The following is an 18,119-nucleotide window of genomic DNA, read 5'->3' on the forward strand; positions in this document are numbered from 1 at the left end:
TAGATAGCGATAGATTTCTTGCTTCTGCCACAAATTCCCCAGCTGTGAGCCTTCCAACCTTCTAAGTATTCCTTTACATGTGGTTCAGAGTTCTGGGACCATCCCCTGAACCTGCTTGGTCAGGTATTCTGTGTTGTTGTTGGCGGAGCTCTCTGCTATACGTCTACACAATCCGTCATATTGTTTGTTCCCGCTTTATAGCATTTTGATGCTTCAAATGTATTGAGGTTTGCTTTGTGGCCTAACATATGGTCTATTCTGGATAAAGGTGAAGGGAACCTAATTACTGTCAGATGGAGGAACGGTCCAGGTTCCCATGCGGTCTCCACTGACATTGTATGTGTGAAAGAATGACCATTACCCAGTGGCAATCAGAGTCCCTGATCCCTACTCAGTCTTCTCTGAAACCACCCTGACAGGATGTCTGGGGCACCTCATTAGAACTTGGGAGGGGGGAAGTCTGGGATCTCCACTTTGCCTTCACTGGTGAGGGTGGGATCTCATGTTTTTCTGTGGTATTTGGCTGAAGGAGAGCAGCTATTGTTTAATTTTTTTCTGTCTTGCTAGGTTATCCCTTTCTTAATTCTTTGGCTAGATAGAACATGTTTTTGTGGTTGTTTAGTCTGCACTTGTTGGCATTACTGAGTTGTCAGCTTCTTTGGCTCCATGTCTGGGATATTTGTGTAAAAGGCCAAAAGACATGGTATTTCTGGGATCCCATGGTCCGTAGCCATCTGCCTTCTTTGTCTCACTTTTCAGCATCTTATTATGTAATATACAGGTTTCTTTTAGTTGTACTTAGGAGAAGATACAGGGAAGAGTATGTCTACTTCAGCTGACCAGAAGTGAAAGCCCAGCTTAGTGAGTTTTTTATTTTGTTTTTAAACATCTAAAAAGTTCAGCTAAAATGTGCATGTTACTGCTATAAATTCTGTGGTTGAATATTTTGAAGTCAGTTCTGCTATTTGGGCGTAAATGTGATTTACCTCTTATCTTTTCGGAGGACGCTGTGCAAAAATATTTCTGTGTCTTCTATGGCAATAGCTTTAGAGAGTCTGGTATATGACCAAAAAAGTAGGGAAAGAGCTCCTAATTTCTCTCTTTTTTAAAACGCACTGGAATCCAGCACTAGAACAAGAGAGGCTACATGATAAACACAGAATAAAGCCCCCAAATTTTAAATATTAACATCTGGTCACATGTTTAAGGAAATGAATTGCATTGTACTATGGGCCTAATTAAAGGAAATAGGCTCTTTACATGCATTAATTGATGCCTGAAATATTTAAGCAACTTTTTGAATAGCAATTTAGCAATACTTGTCAAAGTTTAAAATTGCTCACACCTAGTTTAATTTAATCAATCAATAATAAATAGTAAAGATAGAAAATGTTTTATGCACTGATAGTCACCACAATGTAATGTTTAACAGTCCAAATTAGAACATTCTACTTTTAAACACTGGAGAGTGAAAAGGGGAGACAGAAGAACACTTGACACATTTGAATTGCAGTGTTGGCAAAGGATAATAAATATACAACCAGAATGTTCCTTAGAAACAAGGATAGTGAGACTTTGTTTTCCTTACTTTGGACTTGGCACCGGGAAAGGCCAATTGTATAAAAAGACACCCCAAACCTCTTTTTCATATTGTACCACTATTATTGCTACCCTTTTCCAAAATATTCAACCACCATTAACATAAAACTCAACGTCCTCCAAACAAAAGTCTTTCTTTGCCCTTCTCTTTCACCCCTCATAACCACTGCTCTTATTCTCCTTGATTTGACACCATTTTGTCTTGTTCAGTTTCTAGAGCTGGGAATACAAATGTCCTTACTCTGTTATCTTGTAGCTACCATTTGTTTTTAAAACCCATTTCTAGTGTTAAATTTGTCCATTCGTAAGCTACTGCTTGGTGCTCCATTCCCATGGCCCTACCCTACTGTCTCCCTTTGCCAGAACTTTCTAATGAAAGGGGCAATGTTCCATAGCCACCGATGGCTTGGTGCTTTCTGTGTACACATGCTTATCACTTATCAACATGGTTAGGTTCCAAAAATCACGTCATTATGTGAAAATTGGTATTATGCAAAAATGAACATAGTATCACAAAATGGATGACTACATCATTACACAACTGACAAATTTTAACATTACATAACTGCTAAATCACATCATTACATAACTGACAAATCACTGAGAATTATGGCCCAATCAAGTTGACACTTAACTGGCAGTCCATAAAGCCATGGGATCTATGAGTGAAATTCAAACCTGCATTCATCCCAGGACAGGAGCAGCCATGGTAGGGGGTGGTGTTATGCCAGAGACCCCTTATCCAGGCAGACGTGCTCACGAAACCAAGCTTCCCTACTTGGGGACTATCCAGGAATTTGCAACCTTGAGTAGAGCGCCATAGAAAAAGGGATGTCTTTATGCCCAGTTGGCCATTTCTTTGGCTCTGACCTGGGTACTTTAGATCTTGCACTGGCCCTTTGTCACCCAGAGTTGCCCTAACAATAAGATGAATTGGGTCGGGGCCTCACTACTGGCAGATCTCATACTTTTGGCAGCTGGGAAGGTAGTCAGTGAGATAATTGAAGTAGGGGTCAGAAGTAGATTCTTAGATGATAAAAGTAATCCCATTAAACAAGATTGAATACCCTCTTTCTCCTCCACCATTGGCTGCCATGTGTAGCCATTCCATACCAGTCTTTGTAGCCTGTCTTTCCTTACAGGAGAGTCCCATGGCATGAGAGAGGCCTGGGACAACTGTTGCTTGTTAAATTTAATTTCAAATAAAATGTTTAAATTTAAAAAAATATTTAAAATCATTACTATTACTTTCTTTCTTTTAAGTGAAGGAAAAGAAGATCCAAACTTTGGAAAGAGAGCCTAAGTCACATGTTGCTGTTGTTATTAAGTACCGTCAAATCAGTTCTGACTCAGACTTTCCGAGGAGCAGCTGGTGGGTTTGAACCACCAACCTTGAGGTTTAAACTGACCTTGCAGTTGAGTGCTTACATGTAATTGTTGCTAAAAGGCCCCAGAACTGTCTCTGATGTGCTGTCAGACTTGGAGCAAATCACTGAACTTCTGTAGCCTGTTTTCCTACATCATAAAATAAAAGGGAGGGACAGGCAATTCAGAGGCCCTTCCAGTTCTAAAATTCTGATTCTGGTAAGATTAAAGTTACTATGCATGTGTTTTCCCGTGACGGCACAAGGGCTTGTGTAGTTAAAGAGCTTTGGAATACCTCATTTTGCTCAACTTGCTACCCAAGTTTGCCCCTCTCTTGGCAGATGCTTTGATTAAAAAAGAAAAAACTCACAATGGTAACTTCCTGCCTTCCTTTTCAACTGGTGGAACAAAGCGTGTCATTTTCAAAACACCAAGTACACTGCTTTTTGCTTGGGCCTGGATGCTTTCAACAATTTCTCTAATTAAATTTTCTAGCAAAGGAAAGAAAACAAACAGTCCAAGGACTCAAGAGAAAAACACTGTATTCTCCTACTCTATAGAACACTGTCAACATCTGAATTTGGCAAGAGAACAAAGGTCTGAAAAGCGATTTCATTAAGAAAAATGCTTAAATAGGGAAAGTAACTTTGAATACTAGGAACCTACCTCTGCAAGAAGGCAAAAAGTCTTGCCAGGATCAAGCACATGTAAACATCTTTATTAAATAAGCAAACCCTTCATACAAAAGGTGGGGTGAGGGAAACATGCCTACGTAGACAAAAACAACTGCTCTTTTATTTTGCTTCACCAGTTTTATTGGTCATGTATCCAGAATACATTATATAAATCTTTCAAAATAACTAGATATTATAAGAATAGTTTATAATCCAGCTCTGATTGCACAAATACTTGACACAGGAAAACCATTTTTACAAATACGTGTTTTCTTATAAGAATACTTTAATAAAGAAATTAAGTCTCTATACATCTTACAACAAATTTTATGCGACTTTTATCTCCTGTTTGATCATCAGTTCAGGTTTTGGTTTCTTTTTTTTTTTTTTACAACATGTCCTTCACATCCAAAAAACTAAATCACAATTTGTTTCTTCTCATTTTCAACTACTGAGATTCACATTGTAAGAGTTTCTTTTCTTAATCTTTCTGATCAGAAAGAATTAATGTATTCAGTCTTAAAGAGGTTATTTACACAATATTCCTTCTAAAATATAACCCTGTTCTTGGCCAATCATTGACTTTGGTGGATCATCTTTTGACTTCTCATCTAGGCTAGCTCAGATCCTAGTTTCTGCCCCACTGTATCGAGCAAAAGGGGTAAGTCTTTACATTACTAATAGCTTCTAAACTACACAAACAAGATCTTGGAAATGAGTTAAATACATAGTGTTGCTGTTTTTAAGTGGCATCAAATCGGTTCTGACTCACAGTGACCCTAGTGCCGACAAGCAGCTGGTGGATTTGAACCACCAACCTCGTGATTCGCAGTTCAGCGCTGATCCTATAGCACCATACCAGGAGTCAGGCTAAACATTTGCAACTGATTAGAGCAGAAAGCATTGTAAATTCCAGGTCTCTCTCTTATTGAACACATAAAACAAATAAAGTATAAGGATGTGGCAGTAGCTTTATAAAGTACTGAAAAACTGAAAAAAGTTAATCACTTAGATAAGCGGTGAATCATTTCTACACTGCCAAAAAAGTACAGAATCTTGTACTCTCTGACCAATAGAACTCAACACTTGCCATTCTTATTAGGCTTTGGCTTTGAAATAGCCTTCAAAATATCCACTTGCCCAGAGCAAGTAATTATTTAAGCCAGATGACCTTTACAGAACACAGACCAGGTAAATCTGAAGAGACAGGACCCAGTGGGAGAAACCTTGGCATTCACTCCACTCTTTCACTGTTAAATGAAACGAGCCCACTTGGCAAGGCTTACAGTCTTACTTTTCAGGGAGCATGAACTAAAACTAAGAGACTAGTAGTAGTCTACAGTCAAATTCAAGTTCCTGAGTACTCGGTTCTAAGTATCCAACATTTTAAAAGCATTCTTTCTTTCATCAGGCCCTTATCCAATAAGATGTTTAACAGTACTGAGGGATTGTTAAATGGGACGATAAGTCCCATTTCTCTTCACTTTGATTTCTCTAGATTTTGCTTTCTCAGCCCAGTGTAACAAGTTGCTACCAAAATACTGCAGCAAGAGTTGGGAATGAGTTCTTTTGCATTATGGAAAGTATTCAATCACATTATAACGGGTCACATTTGCATATAGCTAGGAAATAGCCAAATAATGTCTACTGCATGGATTTTGCAAATTCAGCATAGTCAATATATCCATCATTGTTCTTGTCATCATCTCTCAAAATAGCATCTATGAAGCCAATCAGCTCATCTTCATTCATTGGTGGTGCACTTTCACTCTTTTCCTATAAAATACAAATTAGATAATGATGAGGTACACACATTTTACTGGAAGAAATGCTTAGCTGATGCCCATAATGCCCAAGCCTGTACGTGTCCAGAAACTCTTTAGATACTGTACACAGTTACTTCTAGGGATCCACAAACCCATCTACCAATCCTCAACTCATAAGTCAATGGAGAAATTACACTTGCTAGTTAAAAGGAAGATGCAAAGAAGGCCTATGTTTATTTTTTTAAATAACTTTTGATTCTTTTCTAATTACAGAAGTAACACATAAGTTCACTGGCAAAACCTGGGTCTGGCTGACACAGAATTATGGATTTCGTAGAGCCCATGACCAAGCAAGCCCTTTCAAGAGTCAATTCTGTGCAAAGTTTGCCCTGTTCAAGTGTAAACGATGAGTCACTGGGCAGCACCCTGGCGTCAGAGCAAGCAGAAGGCAGTGCTTACTAACGTGTATTACCTTTCTGACGTCTCAGGTGGACGTATTTCCCCTGCTCCTAGAGCAGATGTAGTGTGCTCACTGCAGCTCACTCCGAGCTCTGCCTTTTGCACATCTCTCACCTCTGCCCATTCTTTTCCCATGGTTACCGCCCCCCAACCCCCACCTTGTCACCTACCAGGACTGTTACTTCCTAATTCTCTTCCCTAACTTCAGTCTCTTCTCACACCCATCAGTCTACCACCCACCGCAAAGGATCTTCCCCAGACTCTGCTCTAGTCAGGTCATCCTGTTGCTCAGCACTGCCTGTGGCTCCCAGTACCTCCTGAGCAGACCCAAGCCTGCCTGCCCGACAGTCTGTTTAATCGCATCCTCTTGACAGAGGCCCAGTGGGAAGGACTTTAGATCTGGAGACAAAAGATCTCAATTTCTATTTTCTCACCTAGAAAGTGGGAGCAGTGATACCATCTGTCCTTGCCTACTTACAGGGCTGTTACAAAGATCAAGCAAGATAACCTACCTGAAATCACTTTGTAAACTACACAGCTCTGTACAAAATAGCAGAGCAACCCTCAGCTGTCTCTTAGTCCCCAAACCCTCGGCCTCCTGCTAGGCCATTCTTTTCAAATGTCTCTGCTGTCCTACATTTTGAATGTGACTTATCTTTTGAGCACTGGCTCTCAAGCACTGGTGTGCAGCAGAAATGCCCACAGCATGGCGGTTTCTGCCTCAGCGGGTCAGCCTTTGCAGGAAGGACCACTGGACAGGAAAAGAAGCCTAACAGTGCAGTGACTAGACAAAGGAGAAGCAGTTCATGGCCAAGGCTGGTCATCAAGACTGAGGGCTGACTGACCAGAGGAGGCCTTCAGAAACACTGCCCACCAAGCCGCTGCCTGACCTACCTCCTTGTGCACATGCGTGAGGGCTGTGGAGAGTTCTAAACCATCAAGCAGATTATTGCCGTCGTAATCGTGCATTTTGAAATAATGGAGCTGCAGTTCTTGTGGGGACATCTCCTCCTCTGGCTTATTGATGACACCTTCTAGATGCTCCATGATATGCCTAAAAATCGACAGTCACACTCAGACCACAGGAGACTCTAGGCAGAGACAGGGGGATTGTGTGGAAAACTACAGGACTCTGAACAGCCCGGAAACTTGAATTTCAAAATAAGAAACTGTGACACCACATTCAAGGATGACAGAGACAAGGCCCTGAATGGAACAGCAAAATGTCAAATAGTTGATTTGTGCTATGCTGGTAAGATTATGGGTGTTTTTCCCTTTTTATTATTAGCATGTTGCTAGAACATTTTGATGTTATCAACTTTAAAAAAATGTTTTTTAAACAACTCAAGGATTGAAAATATATAATACAGTATAATGTCTATGGCTAACTAAGCCAGGACAAAGGCCGCAAAACAAAGGATTTCATGTTTGAATGTGAAGTCAAAAAACGTCTTCTCACAGTTAAGAAGCCTTAGCTCCAGTGCATTCTGCCACAATGACTCTGTGTGTGTGTGTGTGTGTGTGTGCGTGTGTGTGGTGGGGCTCAGGGTGCTCATTTGTAATGTGAGAATGATAAAGAATACCTGACTTCCAGATGGCTATAGGATAAGCATTGGACTGCGAACCACAACATCAGCAGTTCGAGCCCATCTGCCACTCTGTGGGAAAAAGATGAGGCTCCTTGCTCCTGCAAAGATTTGTAATTCCAAAAACCTGTCTAGGTCACTATGAGTCAGAATCTAATTAATGGCACTTAACAATAATAAGGAATAAAAACATCCTTGGAAAATGTCAAGGAGCCATTTTATCAGAAACAAAGAAAAGAGGAGTATATGCCATAGCAGCCGGCTGCAGCTATGGGTGACAGGGAGGACCCTGGACCACAACCCGGTGGAATACATACTCTTGGTTGTGCACTGCGTTCTTATCCAGGCCCATGTTGCCAGCATGTGAGAAGCTGGCCCCAGGTTGTTCAGCCCCGATGCCTGGGGCACAAAGGCCCCAAAGCAGGCCACACAAGAAGAAGGTTCTGAGCAGCTGCAGGGATCTCATGGTCACGGGTACCTAGGGGCAGGGAACACAGAAGGGAAGGTTTCCTTCAAGACAGGCACAATGCATTCCTGGGCAACCTGCTGAAGCAGCCAGACTGTGGCCACTTCTGGCACTAGACTGGGGAGGACCTGGGCCACTACAGGTCCCTGTCACATCAGTGGGGACGGGGACTTTTCCCAAAGCACCTTCTGTTTGCCACAGTTCAGTAAAAGCTTAAAAGGATTCAATGATTATTCCTGCTTACAAAAAGCTTAAATTCTGGTGAGAAGAATATGTGCTTTCTGCCTGGAGAGTTAATAAAGGCAGAATGTGAGAAATATTAAAGAAAAGTAAGACCCTCTTCAAATTCAATGAAAGAACTTTCCTCTGGATGAAGGGACAGCAGAGAAGGTTGACCTGACCTATAAACACATTCAAACCCCAAAAGATAGAACAGATTATGATGGATAACAAGGGCCAGTGATTTCTAAAGGGCCAACTAACGCCTCCCATACTTCGTACATATTGTCAGGAAGGACCAGTCGCTGGAGAAGGATATCATGTTTGGTAAGGTGGAGGATCAGAGAAAAAGAGGAAGGCCCTCAGCACGATGAATTGGCAAAGTGACAGAATCGTGAGGTTGGCCCAGGATCGGGCAGTGTTTCATTCTGTTGTGCATACGGTCGCTATGAGTCAGTACCAACTCAATGGTACCTAACAACAACAACTACAAAAGCCTACACTCCCAAAGCTACAGTGATAGAGATAAAGCAGAAGGTACTGGATCTAGCCTTACACACACAAGCACACACACAGCTCAGCTCAGAAACCACTGCACCTCTGCTCTCTGTTCCTGGGGCTGGGGGTTCAAGGTGCTGCAGTCCCTTTCTGCCGATTCTCAAAGGCTCTGTAGAGCAGGGTCTTGGGACTATGCTGTCCCTACAGTACTCAGAAATAGTCCTTAAGCCCATTTTGTCCAGCAGCAGCAACAGCATCTCCCATAGTCCCTTGCATGCTTACTTGCATACATTGTTGTTGTTAAGTGCTGTTGAGTTGGTTCCAACCCATAGTGACCCTTTATAGGGTTTCCGAGGAATAGCTGGTGACCTGGAACTGTGGTACAACCCGACTTTGCAGTCCAGTGCATTGATCCACAACACCACACCAGGACTCCATATACAACTTCTAAAAAGTTGCATCTAGTCTTCCTACTTAACAGGGATGTTATAATACAATCTGTCAAATTTCATGGTAAGAAACTATATTCAATTAAAAAATTATGAAAAAAGAAGCAGGATAGAAATAATGCACTTAAAAAGAAAACAACCCACAAGGTTGGCAGTTTAAACCTACCAGCTGCTCCTCAGAAACCCTATACAGGGTAGCTATGAACTGACTCGAAGGCACTTAACAACAACAATTTAAGTATATTTCACATACAAATGACTAAAAAGTATTGACAAAGATTATCTTTTGAATCATGACATTGTGGGTGATTTTAATTTTCTTCTTTATATTTTTCTATTGTTTGTAGAATTTCTACCATAGTCTTACTTTGTATAGGACAAGCTAATAAATTCTAGGTATTAACTGTAACCTACCCCACAGTTTTGTCCTAATACTATCAAGTATTGTTGTTGTTGTTGTTAAGTGCCATTGAGTCGGTTCTGACCCATAGCGACCCTGTATAGGGTTTCCGAGGAGCAGCTGGTGAGCTTGAACCGCCAACCTTGTAGTTCAAATGGCTTTGCAGTCTGGCGCATTAACCCACAGCGCCACACCAGGACTCCAGTATTGGAGGGGAGTAAATGCAAGGGTTGTCAGGTTTCCAGTCAATTCTCATCTACAGAAAATAATTTAGGAATAAGAAACAGCATTTCCATTTTAATCTCAGGAGGGTGTCTAGAGCCTGACACAGCCACTGTCATACTTAGTACTAGAAGACAGGGTTTCCTGTTACTGTCAGCAGGCCTCATTCAGATCACACTTCTGAAGGTTATAGGACAGCAGGAATCAGCAAGGGGCTGTGGTGCTCTTCCTATAGGCTTCCAAGTGCTTGTCTTCAGGTAGGCTCCAGTCTACTGCACATGACAGCTGGGAACACTATCTTAAAAATGGCCCCATTAACTGTCAGGGCCCCTGGCTAGATGGGGCTCTGTAAAAGCAGTGGCTTAGTCCCCCATTTCTAGCATTTAGCACGGTGCCCGGCACAGAGGCTAGGGATTCACTGGCCCTTGCAGGGGAGCCTCCAAACCCTTCACACAGATACTACCAAGTTTGGCGTTACTATAAATTGAGGGATATAATGGAGGATGTTGTTGTTGTTGTTAAGTGCCGTCGAGTCGGGTCCGACCCATAGCGACCCTGTACAGGGTTTCCGAGGGTGTAAATCTTTACGGGAGTAGAAAGCCTCATCTTTCTCCCAATGGAGGATAAGCATTGGACTACACACAAGGTTGATTTGAACTGCTAGGTCTGCGGTTCAAACTCACCAGCAGCTTCTCATGAGTCAGAACCGACCCCACGGCACTTAACAACAACAACATAATTGAGGGCATAAAAGTTTTTTGGAAATGGCTATCAAAGAGGCAGCTGAGCTAAGTAGCCACTGAGCCCACGGTACTGCTTCTACAGCTAGGTGGCTGGATGTTTAGTATAGAACATCCATTTGTGGGGGAGGGTGTGTGTTGAGAGAGAGTAGGTCCTATTCAGGTAGTAACAAAAGACAACCAAGTGATTAATAATACAGTAACCATCAATACAAAATCATCCCTTCTCCCAAGGAGGCAGGATAAATGTCAAGAACCATTGATTTGAAACTCATGCTAGTTTGGCTTGCTGTGGAAGGTTTCTAACCACTGGAACACAACAAAAGCCAAATCTACAGACACTGAGGGGAAAATCCTTCAAGGCAATGCCACGAGACCCAGAGTCTGACAGCCACCTCACAAATTAAACTGTTGATATCCAAAAGGAAACGCAAGCAACTTTCCTCTGCCTAATCAACAGACTGCATCATCCGCACACCCTAGCTTCTCAGTTCCAGGCGACGAGCAAACAGCCTGTCAGATAAGCCCAGCAGTTTCTAAGCTCACTGGCTCTCTTCAGGACACTGTGAAGGCCAGGCTGAAGAAAAATCTCAGCAATGTTCAAATTTCTGCCCAGAGATTTCAAAACACAATCCATGCCTTGAAACATCTTGAGACATCCCTCACAAGAAGCTCCCTGGGAGGGGAGCACTGAGCGATCACCGGGCCAACTGCAATAGGGCTTTACAGGTACATCAGTCTTTAAGAATGGTGAGCTACGCCCATGAAAGGCCTCCCTCGCCAGGTCCAGTGTGGCTAGCTAGCCTGGTGCATCCCACTGCACCCCACCACACTCCAATCTCACCAGCATCCACTCACTGCCCTGTTAGCCTCTTCGTGTTCCTGAGCCATTGCTCCCACCACTTCCATATGTCTGACCTGCCTCTTCTCCCAGGCCAGGTTCAAATGGCACCTCCAGATTCTTTCAGATAATTCTAATTACCTTCCTCTAGCCTCATTCTGGAGTCCTGGTGTGTTGCTGAAGAAAAAGCACTGGACTGCAAACCATAAGGTTGGTGGTTCAAACATACCATCTGTTCCTTGGAAATCCTACACAGGGTTGCTATAAGTTGGAACCAAGGCGGCGACACTTAACAACCACAGTAGGCTCATTCTGGAGTACTGGTGTGGTGCTGTAGGATAAGGTATAAGGTTGGTGGTTTAAACCCATCAGCCGCTCCTATGAAACCCTACACAGAGTTGTTGAGTCAGAACTACCTGACTCCACAGTACTTAAAAACAATTTAAAGCCTCATTATGCAGCTTCGTACACTCATTTGGTCTTTGCTGTTTAACTGAGTTTACACTTTCACATATGAGTTGTTCCCTATCACACAGGGTTCTAGCGTGAGCTGGAACAATAACTTCCCTTTGTAGCCCTGTTGCCCTTTGCTTTGGCCTGGCCCACCTTTCCTTCTCATTGTTTGATTGGTCCTATCAGTTGGCCAGAGTTTGCAGTCAGTCTTCCTCCCTGTAACAACCACAGCAGCTGCTGTTTGCAGCCTTTCTCCCATGCTGGGGCCCTCAGTTACTAACGCAAACTTAAAGCACCTATGCTATAGGATAAGCACTGGACCTCAAGGTCAGTTTAAACCACAAGATCAGCAGTTCAAACCCACCAGCTGTTCCTCGGTAACCCCATACAGGGTTGCTATGAGTCTGAATACACTCAACAACATGTAACAACAACCTTCTTGGTGTGATGCTGTGAAGTCAGCACTGGACTACAAACCACAAGGTTGGCAGTTCAAACCCACCAGCTGTTCTTTGGAAACCCTTTACAGGGTGGATATGAGTTAGAATAGACTCAACAGCATTTAATAACAACAACGCTCACCAACATCTGAACATCCTGTACCCAGAGCCAAAGAAAACCTATGATGGTACTTTCCTATGTACTGATGTCTACTTCTGGACTGAAGACAACGGAATTGTCATGTTCCTAGGCCAAAGAAACCCCTACATGGGTTGAAGGTTGACAACTGGATCTGAAAAGGCCGATATTTAATAGACACTTCGTGAGTCCAAACAGCTGCCTTGCTTCATTTGTACATTGAATACACACTAACAGTTACAACTGACCCAGGCAGACCCCTCTCATCCAGACTAGAGGATCCGTGGGATACAGCGGAGCCCGAACCCACAGCTGGAATAAGACTAGAAGATTATAAATGTATTCAAAGGATAGTGCCTCCCTATAACAGAAAAAAAGAAATATAATGTAACTATACCGAAAGCCCGAAGGAACTTGCTCCCATCTAGGAACTGAAAAAAAAAAAAAAAAAAAAGGTTCAGTAACACAAGTATGCGTCAGGAAAGGCCTTGCCAGCTGTGTTCAAAAGCTTGGAAAAACAATGGGAATCTGTGTAGGGGGAGAGGCTGGTGGCTTCATCATGTTAATGTTTAAAGACCATAATTTTGGCGTCTCTAGACATAAAAAAACTACAGATCAAAAAGTGGTGCAGGGAACCAGTTAGACAGCTACTGAGGTAGTGAGAGGTGATAGTGACTTCAGCGGGCCTAAACGTAGTGTAATGTATGTATCCAAGGGAGCATTGCAATGGATTTGATGTGGGTGGGTTAAAGTGCGGAAGAGAATGGCGCCCAGGTTTCTGGTTTGGGCAAGTGACGGTGCCTGCCTGGACTGGGAATACAAGAGGAAGTCAAATTCCCCCTCGTTGGGCAGGGCAGACCCTGATGTCCCCCCGGAGGGAGCTAGGGTACTTGAGGCAGGCCGAGTCACGCCCAGATCCGCGTGCCCCTCGGCAGGGAGCAGCGTCTTGCTAGTCCGGAGCCAGCGAAGAGGAAAGAGAATGGGCCTGACTGGGCCATCTGCCTCCAAAACCTGTAGCGGGGTGCACACGTTTCTGCTGAGTAGAGAGGTCCTGCTGTCCATCGGCTAAGCGCCGGGAGGAGGACGAGGACCGAGACTCCCACCTAGACCGTCCTACCTCCCACACTGAACCCCAGAGCCCGGATTCCGCCCCGTTGCAGACGCCTGACTTTCACAGCTTGTGCCTCTGCCGCCAGGCTCGGGCCTCAAGACTCCTAAGTCCACTCACCGTCGCTGACCCCAGCCGCCAAATGTTTCACCCTAGACGCGAAACCCTCGAGGTTGAGCCTCGCCAGGACCCGTCCTAGACGCTTTTCGCCAGGAGCGGTCTGCCCCGCCCCACTCTGTGCGCACGCGCGATCCCTCCTGCCCGCCCATTGGTACGGCGGGGCCCCGCCCCCTGTCCCACCACCCGACTTGCTGACGGCTCTGGTGAGTCCACGTGTAACGGGCGGGGGTCCAACACAGGTCAGGCGGACTCTATTCCTTTATCTGCCCTTCCAGGTGGTGACTTTCAGCTTCAGCCAAAGTTGGGCCGTTGGAAACCCAGAGAGGAGGGGCCCGACAGGTTGCTAGGCAACCGCAGAAGCCTTGGGGCACGTCATTTAGTTTGGGATGTGAGTAATCTATCCAGATTGGTCGGATTCCAAAACTGGTTTCCAGTTCCGCCTCCACCTTTACAGGTGTTTGGGTTCCTCCGACTGCAAGTTGGGGAGAAAGTTTAATCGGAATCATTATTTCTCTCTAAATGATGCATCTAGATGCTGAAGCTTCTCTGGGAATAGAGTAGAATGGCTCTGGAGTCTGCCGTGAACCCTGTTTGCAAAATTGCCCTACTCCCTAACTGCCTCAATCCACAAGCTGCCCATCTTCAACACCCATTCGCGTCCCTACACGAGTCCCACCAAGTCTATGTCCGGCGACCCAATTGAGACCCAATTCCTCCCAGTTAATAGGACGTCTGCCCATCCGTAGGCAATAATTTTCTGAATCACTAATTTGAGAGGGTTTTTTTTTTTCCTTTTTAATTGCTGTTTAACTTTTCACTTGTTTGTGTCTTGGGTTGTTTTTTAATTCTTTATGTTGTTGTTGTTAAGCGCCGTCAAGTCGTTTCTTATAACGACCCCGTATAGGGTTTCCAAGGAGCAGCTGGTGGGTTTGAACTGCCGACCTTGTGGTTCAACCGGACTTTGTGGTCCAATGTTTTATACCACAGCGCCACACCAGGACTCCTTGATTTTTATACGTATAATTTGGTGATATTAAGTTTCACTATATTGTGCACTATATTGTGCAACCATCATCACTGTCTTATTTACAGAATTGTTCCTTACCCTTTACAGGAACTCGTTGCTCCTTAAGCAATAATTGCCCTTTTCCCTATCTCACCAGCCCTTGATGGTGGTGGTGTTAGGTGCAAATTCATAGCGACTTATGCACAACAGAACTAAACCCTTCCTGGTCCTGTGCCAACCCCTCCATCATGGCTACACTTGAGCCCATTGCTGCTGCCACTGTGGCAGTCCATCTTGTTGATGGTCTTCCTCTTCTTCGTCCACCCTCCACTTTACCAAGAATGATGTCCTTCTCCAGGGACTGGTCCCTCCTGATAATAATATCTGAAGTATGAAAGAAGTCTGGCTTCTAAAGAGCATTCTGGTTTTACTTCTTCCAACTCAGATTTATTTGTTCTTCTGACAGTCTGTGGTACTTTTAATAATCTTTTCCAACACTAAAACTCAAATGCATCAATTCTTCTACAATCTTCCTTATTCGTTATCCAACTTTCACATGCTTATGAGGTTATTGAAAGTACCAGGGCTTGGGTCAGGCACACCTTAGTCCTCAAACAGACATCTTTCCTCTTGAACATTTTAAAGTGATCTTGTGCAGATTTGCCTAATGCAATCCTTTGGTAACCAATAATAATCGTTGATTTGCTTGTTTATATAGTTCTTAGGTACCATGGTGTGTGCGCCAACTCACAGTGTCCTTATGCGTAACAGAACAAAACATTGCCCAGTCTTGTGCCATCCTCACAATTATGTTTGATCCCATTGTTTCAGCCACTGTTCATTCTGTCTTGTTGGAATTTTCCTCTTTTTCACTGACCCTCTACTAAGTATGATATTTTTTTCCAGGTACTGGTCCCTCCTGGTAATGTGTTCAAAGTATTCATCCAAAGGACAGATATGTTGGTTCTTCTGACAATCCATGGTGCTTTCAATCTTCTTTCCAACACATTAATTCAAATGCATCAATTCTTCTCCAGTCGTCCTTACTCATTTTCCAGCTAAAACATGCTTATGAGCAGTTTGAAAATGCCATAGCTTGGGTCAGGCATACTTCAGTCCCTAAAGTAATATCTTTCCTCTTTAGCACTTTAAAGAGGTCTTTTGCAGCAGATTGCCCAATGTAATACTTCTTTTAATTTTTTGATGGCTGCTTCCATGAATATTGATTGTGGATCCAAGTAAAATGAAATTCTTGACAACTTTATTCTTTTCTCTCTTGAACATAATGTTGATTATTGGCCCAATTGTGAGGATTTTTGTTTTCTTTATATTGAGTTGTAATCCATATTAAAGGCTGTTATTCTTTCATCTTCATCAGCAAGTGACTCAAGTCCTCTTTGATTTCAGCAAGCAAGGTTGTGTTATTGGTATATCGCCTTCTCCAGTCATAATGGCATGTTCTTCATATAGTCCAGCTGCTTGAATTACTTGCTCAGCATACAGATTGAATAAGTATGGTGAAAGGATACAACCCTGCTGCACACTTTTCCTGATTTTAAACCGTTCAGTATCCCTTTGTCTTGTTCTAATGACTGTCTCTTGGTCTGTGTATGGGTTCTGTGTAAGCACAGCTAAGTGTTCTGGAATTTCCATTCTTCTAAATATTACCTGTAGTTTCTTATGGTCCACATAGTCAGATACTTTAGCATAGTAAATAAAATACAAGTAAACATCTGGTATTCTCTACTTTTAACAAAAACCCATCTGACATCAGCTATGATATCCTTCATTCCACGCCCTCTTCTGAATCTGGCTTGAATTTCTGACTGCAGCCATTTTAAAATTATCTTCAGTAAAATTTTACTTGTGTGTGACATTTCTTGTGTGAGACAATTTCTACATTCTAGAATGCGTTTACCTATTCTAAATATTTCATATAAGTGGGATAATACAATATTTGCCCTGTTGTGTCTGTTTTATTTCACTTGACACCATGTCATTTGTTGTTGTTAAGTGCTGTCGAGTTGATTCCAACCCATAGCGACCCTGTATAGGGTTTCCAGGGAGCAGCTGGTGAGCTTGAACCACCAACCTTGCAGTTCAAACGACTTTGCAGTCTGATGCATTAGCCCACAGCGCCATACCAGGACTCCACCATGTCATTTATGTCATTTAGGCTCATCCTTATTGAAATATGCATCAGGACTTCATTGGTCTTTATGACTGGATAATACTCCATTGTATTTGTGACATTTTGCTTCTCCATTCATTTGTTGATGGGCACTTTTGGCTATTGTTACTAGTGCTGTTATGAGGATTGGTGTACACATATGTTCCTTGGTTTTTTCCTTTTCAAATCTAGGACCTTTTTTTTTCTTAATTATGATTCAAGTGAAAGTTTGTAGAGAAAATTGGTTTAACATTCAACAATTCATACACATGTCATTTTGGGACATTGATTGTGATCCCCACAATGTAACAGCATTCATCCCATTTTCTCCCTGTGTTTCCCATATCCATTGGTCCTCTTTCCCATCACTTCCTGCCTTTCTGAGCTTCATTGTTGCCATCCAGTTGGTTCCAACTCATAGCTACTCTGTGTAGGGTTTCCAAGGAGTGGCTGGGGAGTTTGAACCACCAACCTTGTGGTTTTACCCTACCTTGCAGTCCAGTGCTTATCCTACAGTGCCACACCTGGACTCCTGAGCTTTATCCATGGGCCAATGTTGTCTGTCTCCTTTTGTTTCATCTGAATGATTGTTCTAAAGAGCACATGCTTCCCTGATGTTATTGTTTACATTATTTATAATCCTTTGGCTGAAATTTGAGCCCCAAGTGTGAGTTCAGTTCCAGGTCTAAAGGGTGTCTGAGGGCCATCGTCTTAGAGATTGCACTGGTCTCTATCAGACATGATTTTGAGTTTTGTTCCATATTTTTCTTCCACTCTATCCAGGACCTCCTATTGTGATCAGTAAAATAATAACTCTGCTCTTTTCTAAGTAGTCAACAGTGGTAGTCAGGCACCTTCAAATCCTGGTCTCAGGTCTTAGAGGCTGGGTTCACGTGGTCTGTTAGCCCCTTTGTACTGATTGTTTCATGCATCTTTGATTTTCTTCACTCTTCCTTGCTCTGGACAGGGAGAGTCCAATAGTTGCTCCATAGATAGATGTTCACAAGCTTTTCAGACCTTATTTGCTACTCACCTTTGTAGGATGTAGAACATGGTCTGTGGACTATGTGATGCCATTTGACCTTGGTGTCCCCTGAGACTATGGTCCTGAGTCTCCAGGCACAGCAACTCATTCCCTCAAGGTGTTTAGTTATGCCTAAGACATTTTCATAAGTTTACTCCATGTGTGCTCTACTATATTCTTGGATATATTTGAAGCATATTTGTTTCTACATATGTAGAACTATCCTCTGTCAACCACATATACTCATGGGTGTAATCCTATTGAATGTCTTATCTGGGTATTCATACATTGTTGTTGTTAGGTGCCATCGAGTTGGTACCGACTCATAGCGACCTTATGCACAGCAGAACGAAACAATGTCTGATCCTGGGTCAA

The 18,119-nt window shown here is 43.0% G+C and overlaps 1 protein-coding gene across 1 annotated transcript; it reads right to left on the reverse strand.

The window, feature by feature from the left end:
- Positions 1-5,282: 5,282 nt before the first annotated feature.
- On the reverse strand, positions 5,283-13,580 carry MCFD2 (multiple coagulation factor deficiency 2). Its single transcript, XM_006839427.1, has 4 exons — positions 13,545-13,580; positions 7,767-7,927; positions 6,758-6,917; positions 5,283-5,414 (listed from the first exon to the last, which is right to left on the reverse strand). Exons 2-4 carry the CDS (start codon positions 7,913-7,915, stop codon positions 5,283-5,285), a joined length of 441 nt encoding a protein of 146 aa, XP_006839490.1. The 5' UTR covers positions 7,916-7,927; positions 13,545-13,580.
- Positions 13,581-18,119: the final 4,539 nt, after the last annotated feature.

The sequence above is a fragment of the Chrysochloris asiatica genome, unplaced genomic scaffold, assembly GCF_000296735.1.
Source record: "Chrysochloris asiatica unplaced genomic scaffold, ChrAsi1.0 scaffold00024, whole genome shotgun sequence".
NCBI classification, from domain to species: Eukaryota; Metazoa; Chordata; class Mammalia; order Afrosoricida; family Chrysochloridae; genus Chrysochloris; species Chrysochloris asiatica.

Bases quoted from the DNA above. Each gene is read 5' to 3' on its own strand.
- MCFD2 (XM_006839427.1), bottom strand. From the start codon at position 7,915: ATGAGATCCCTGCAGCTGCTCAGAACCTTCTTCTTGTGTGGCCTGCTT. The intron at 6,918-7,766 runs GTATGTATTCCA...GTCGATTTTTAG, and splicing joins AACGCAGTGCACAACCAAGA to GCATATCATGGAGCATCTAG. The intron at 5,415-6,757 runs GTAGGTCAGGCA...TGTATTTTATAG, and splicing joins TCACGCATGTGCACAAGGAG to GAAAAGAGTGAAAGTGCACC.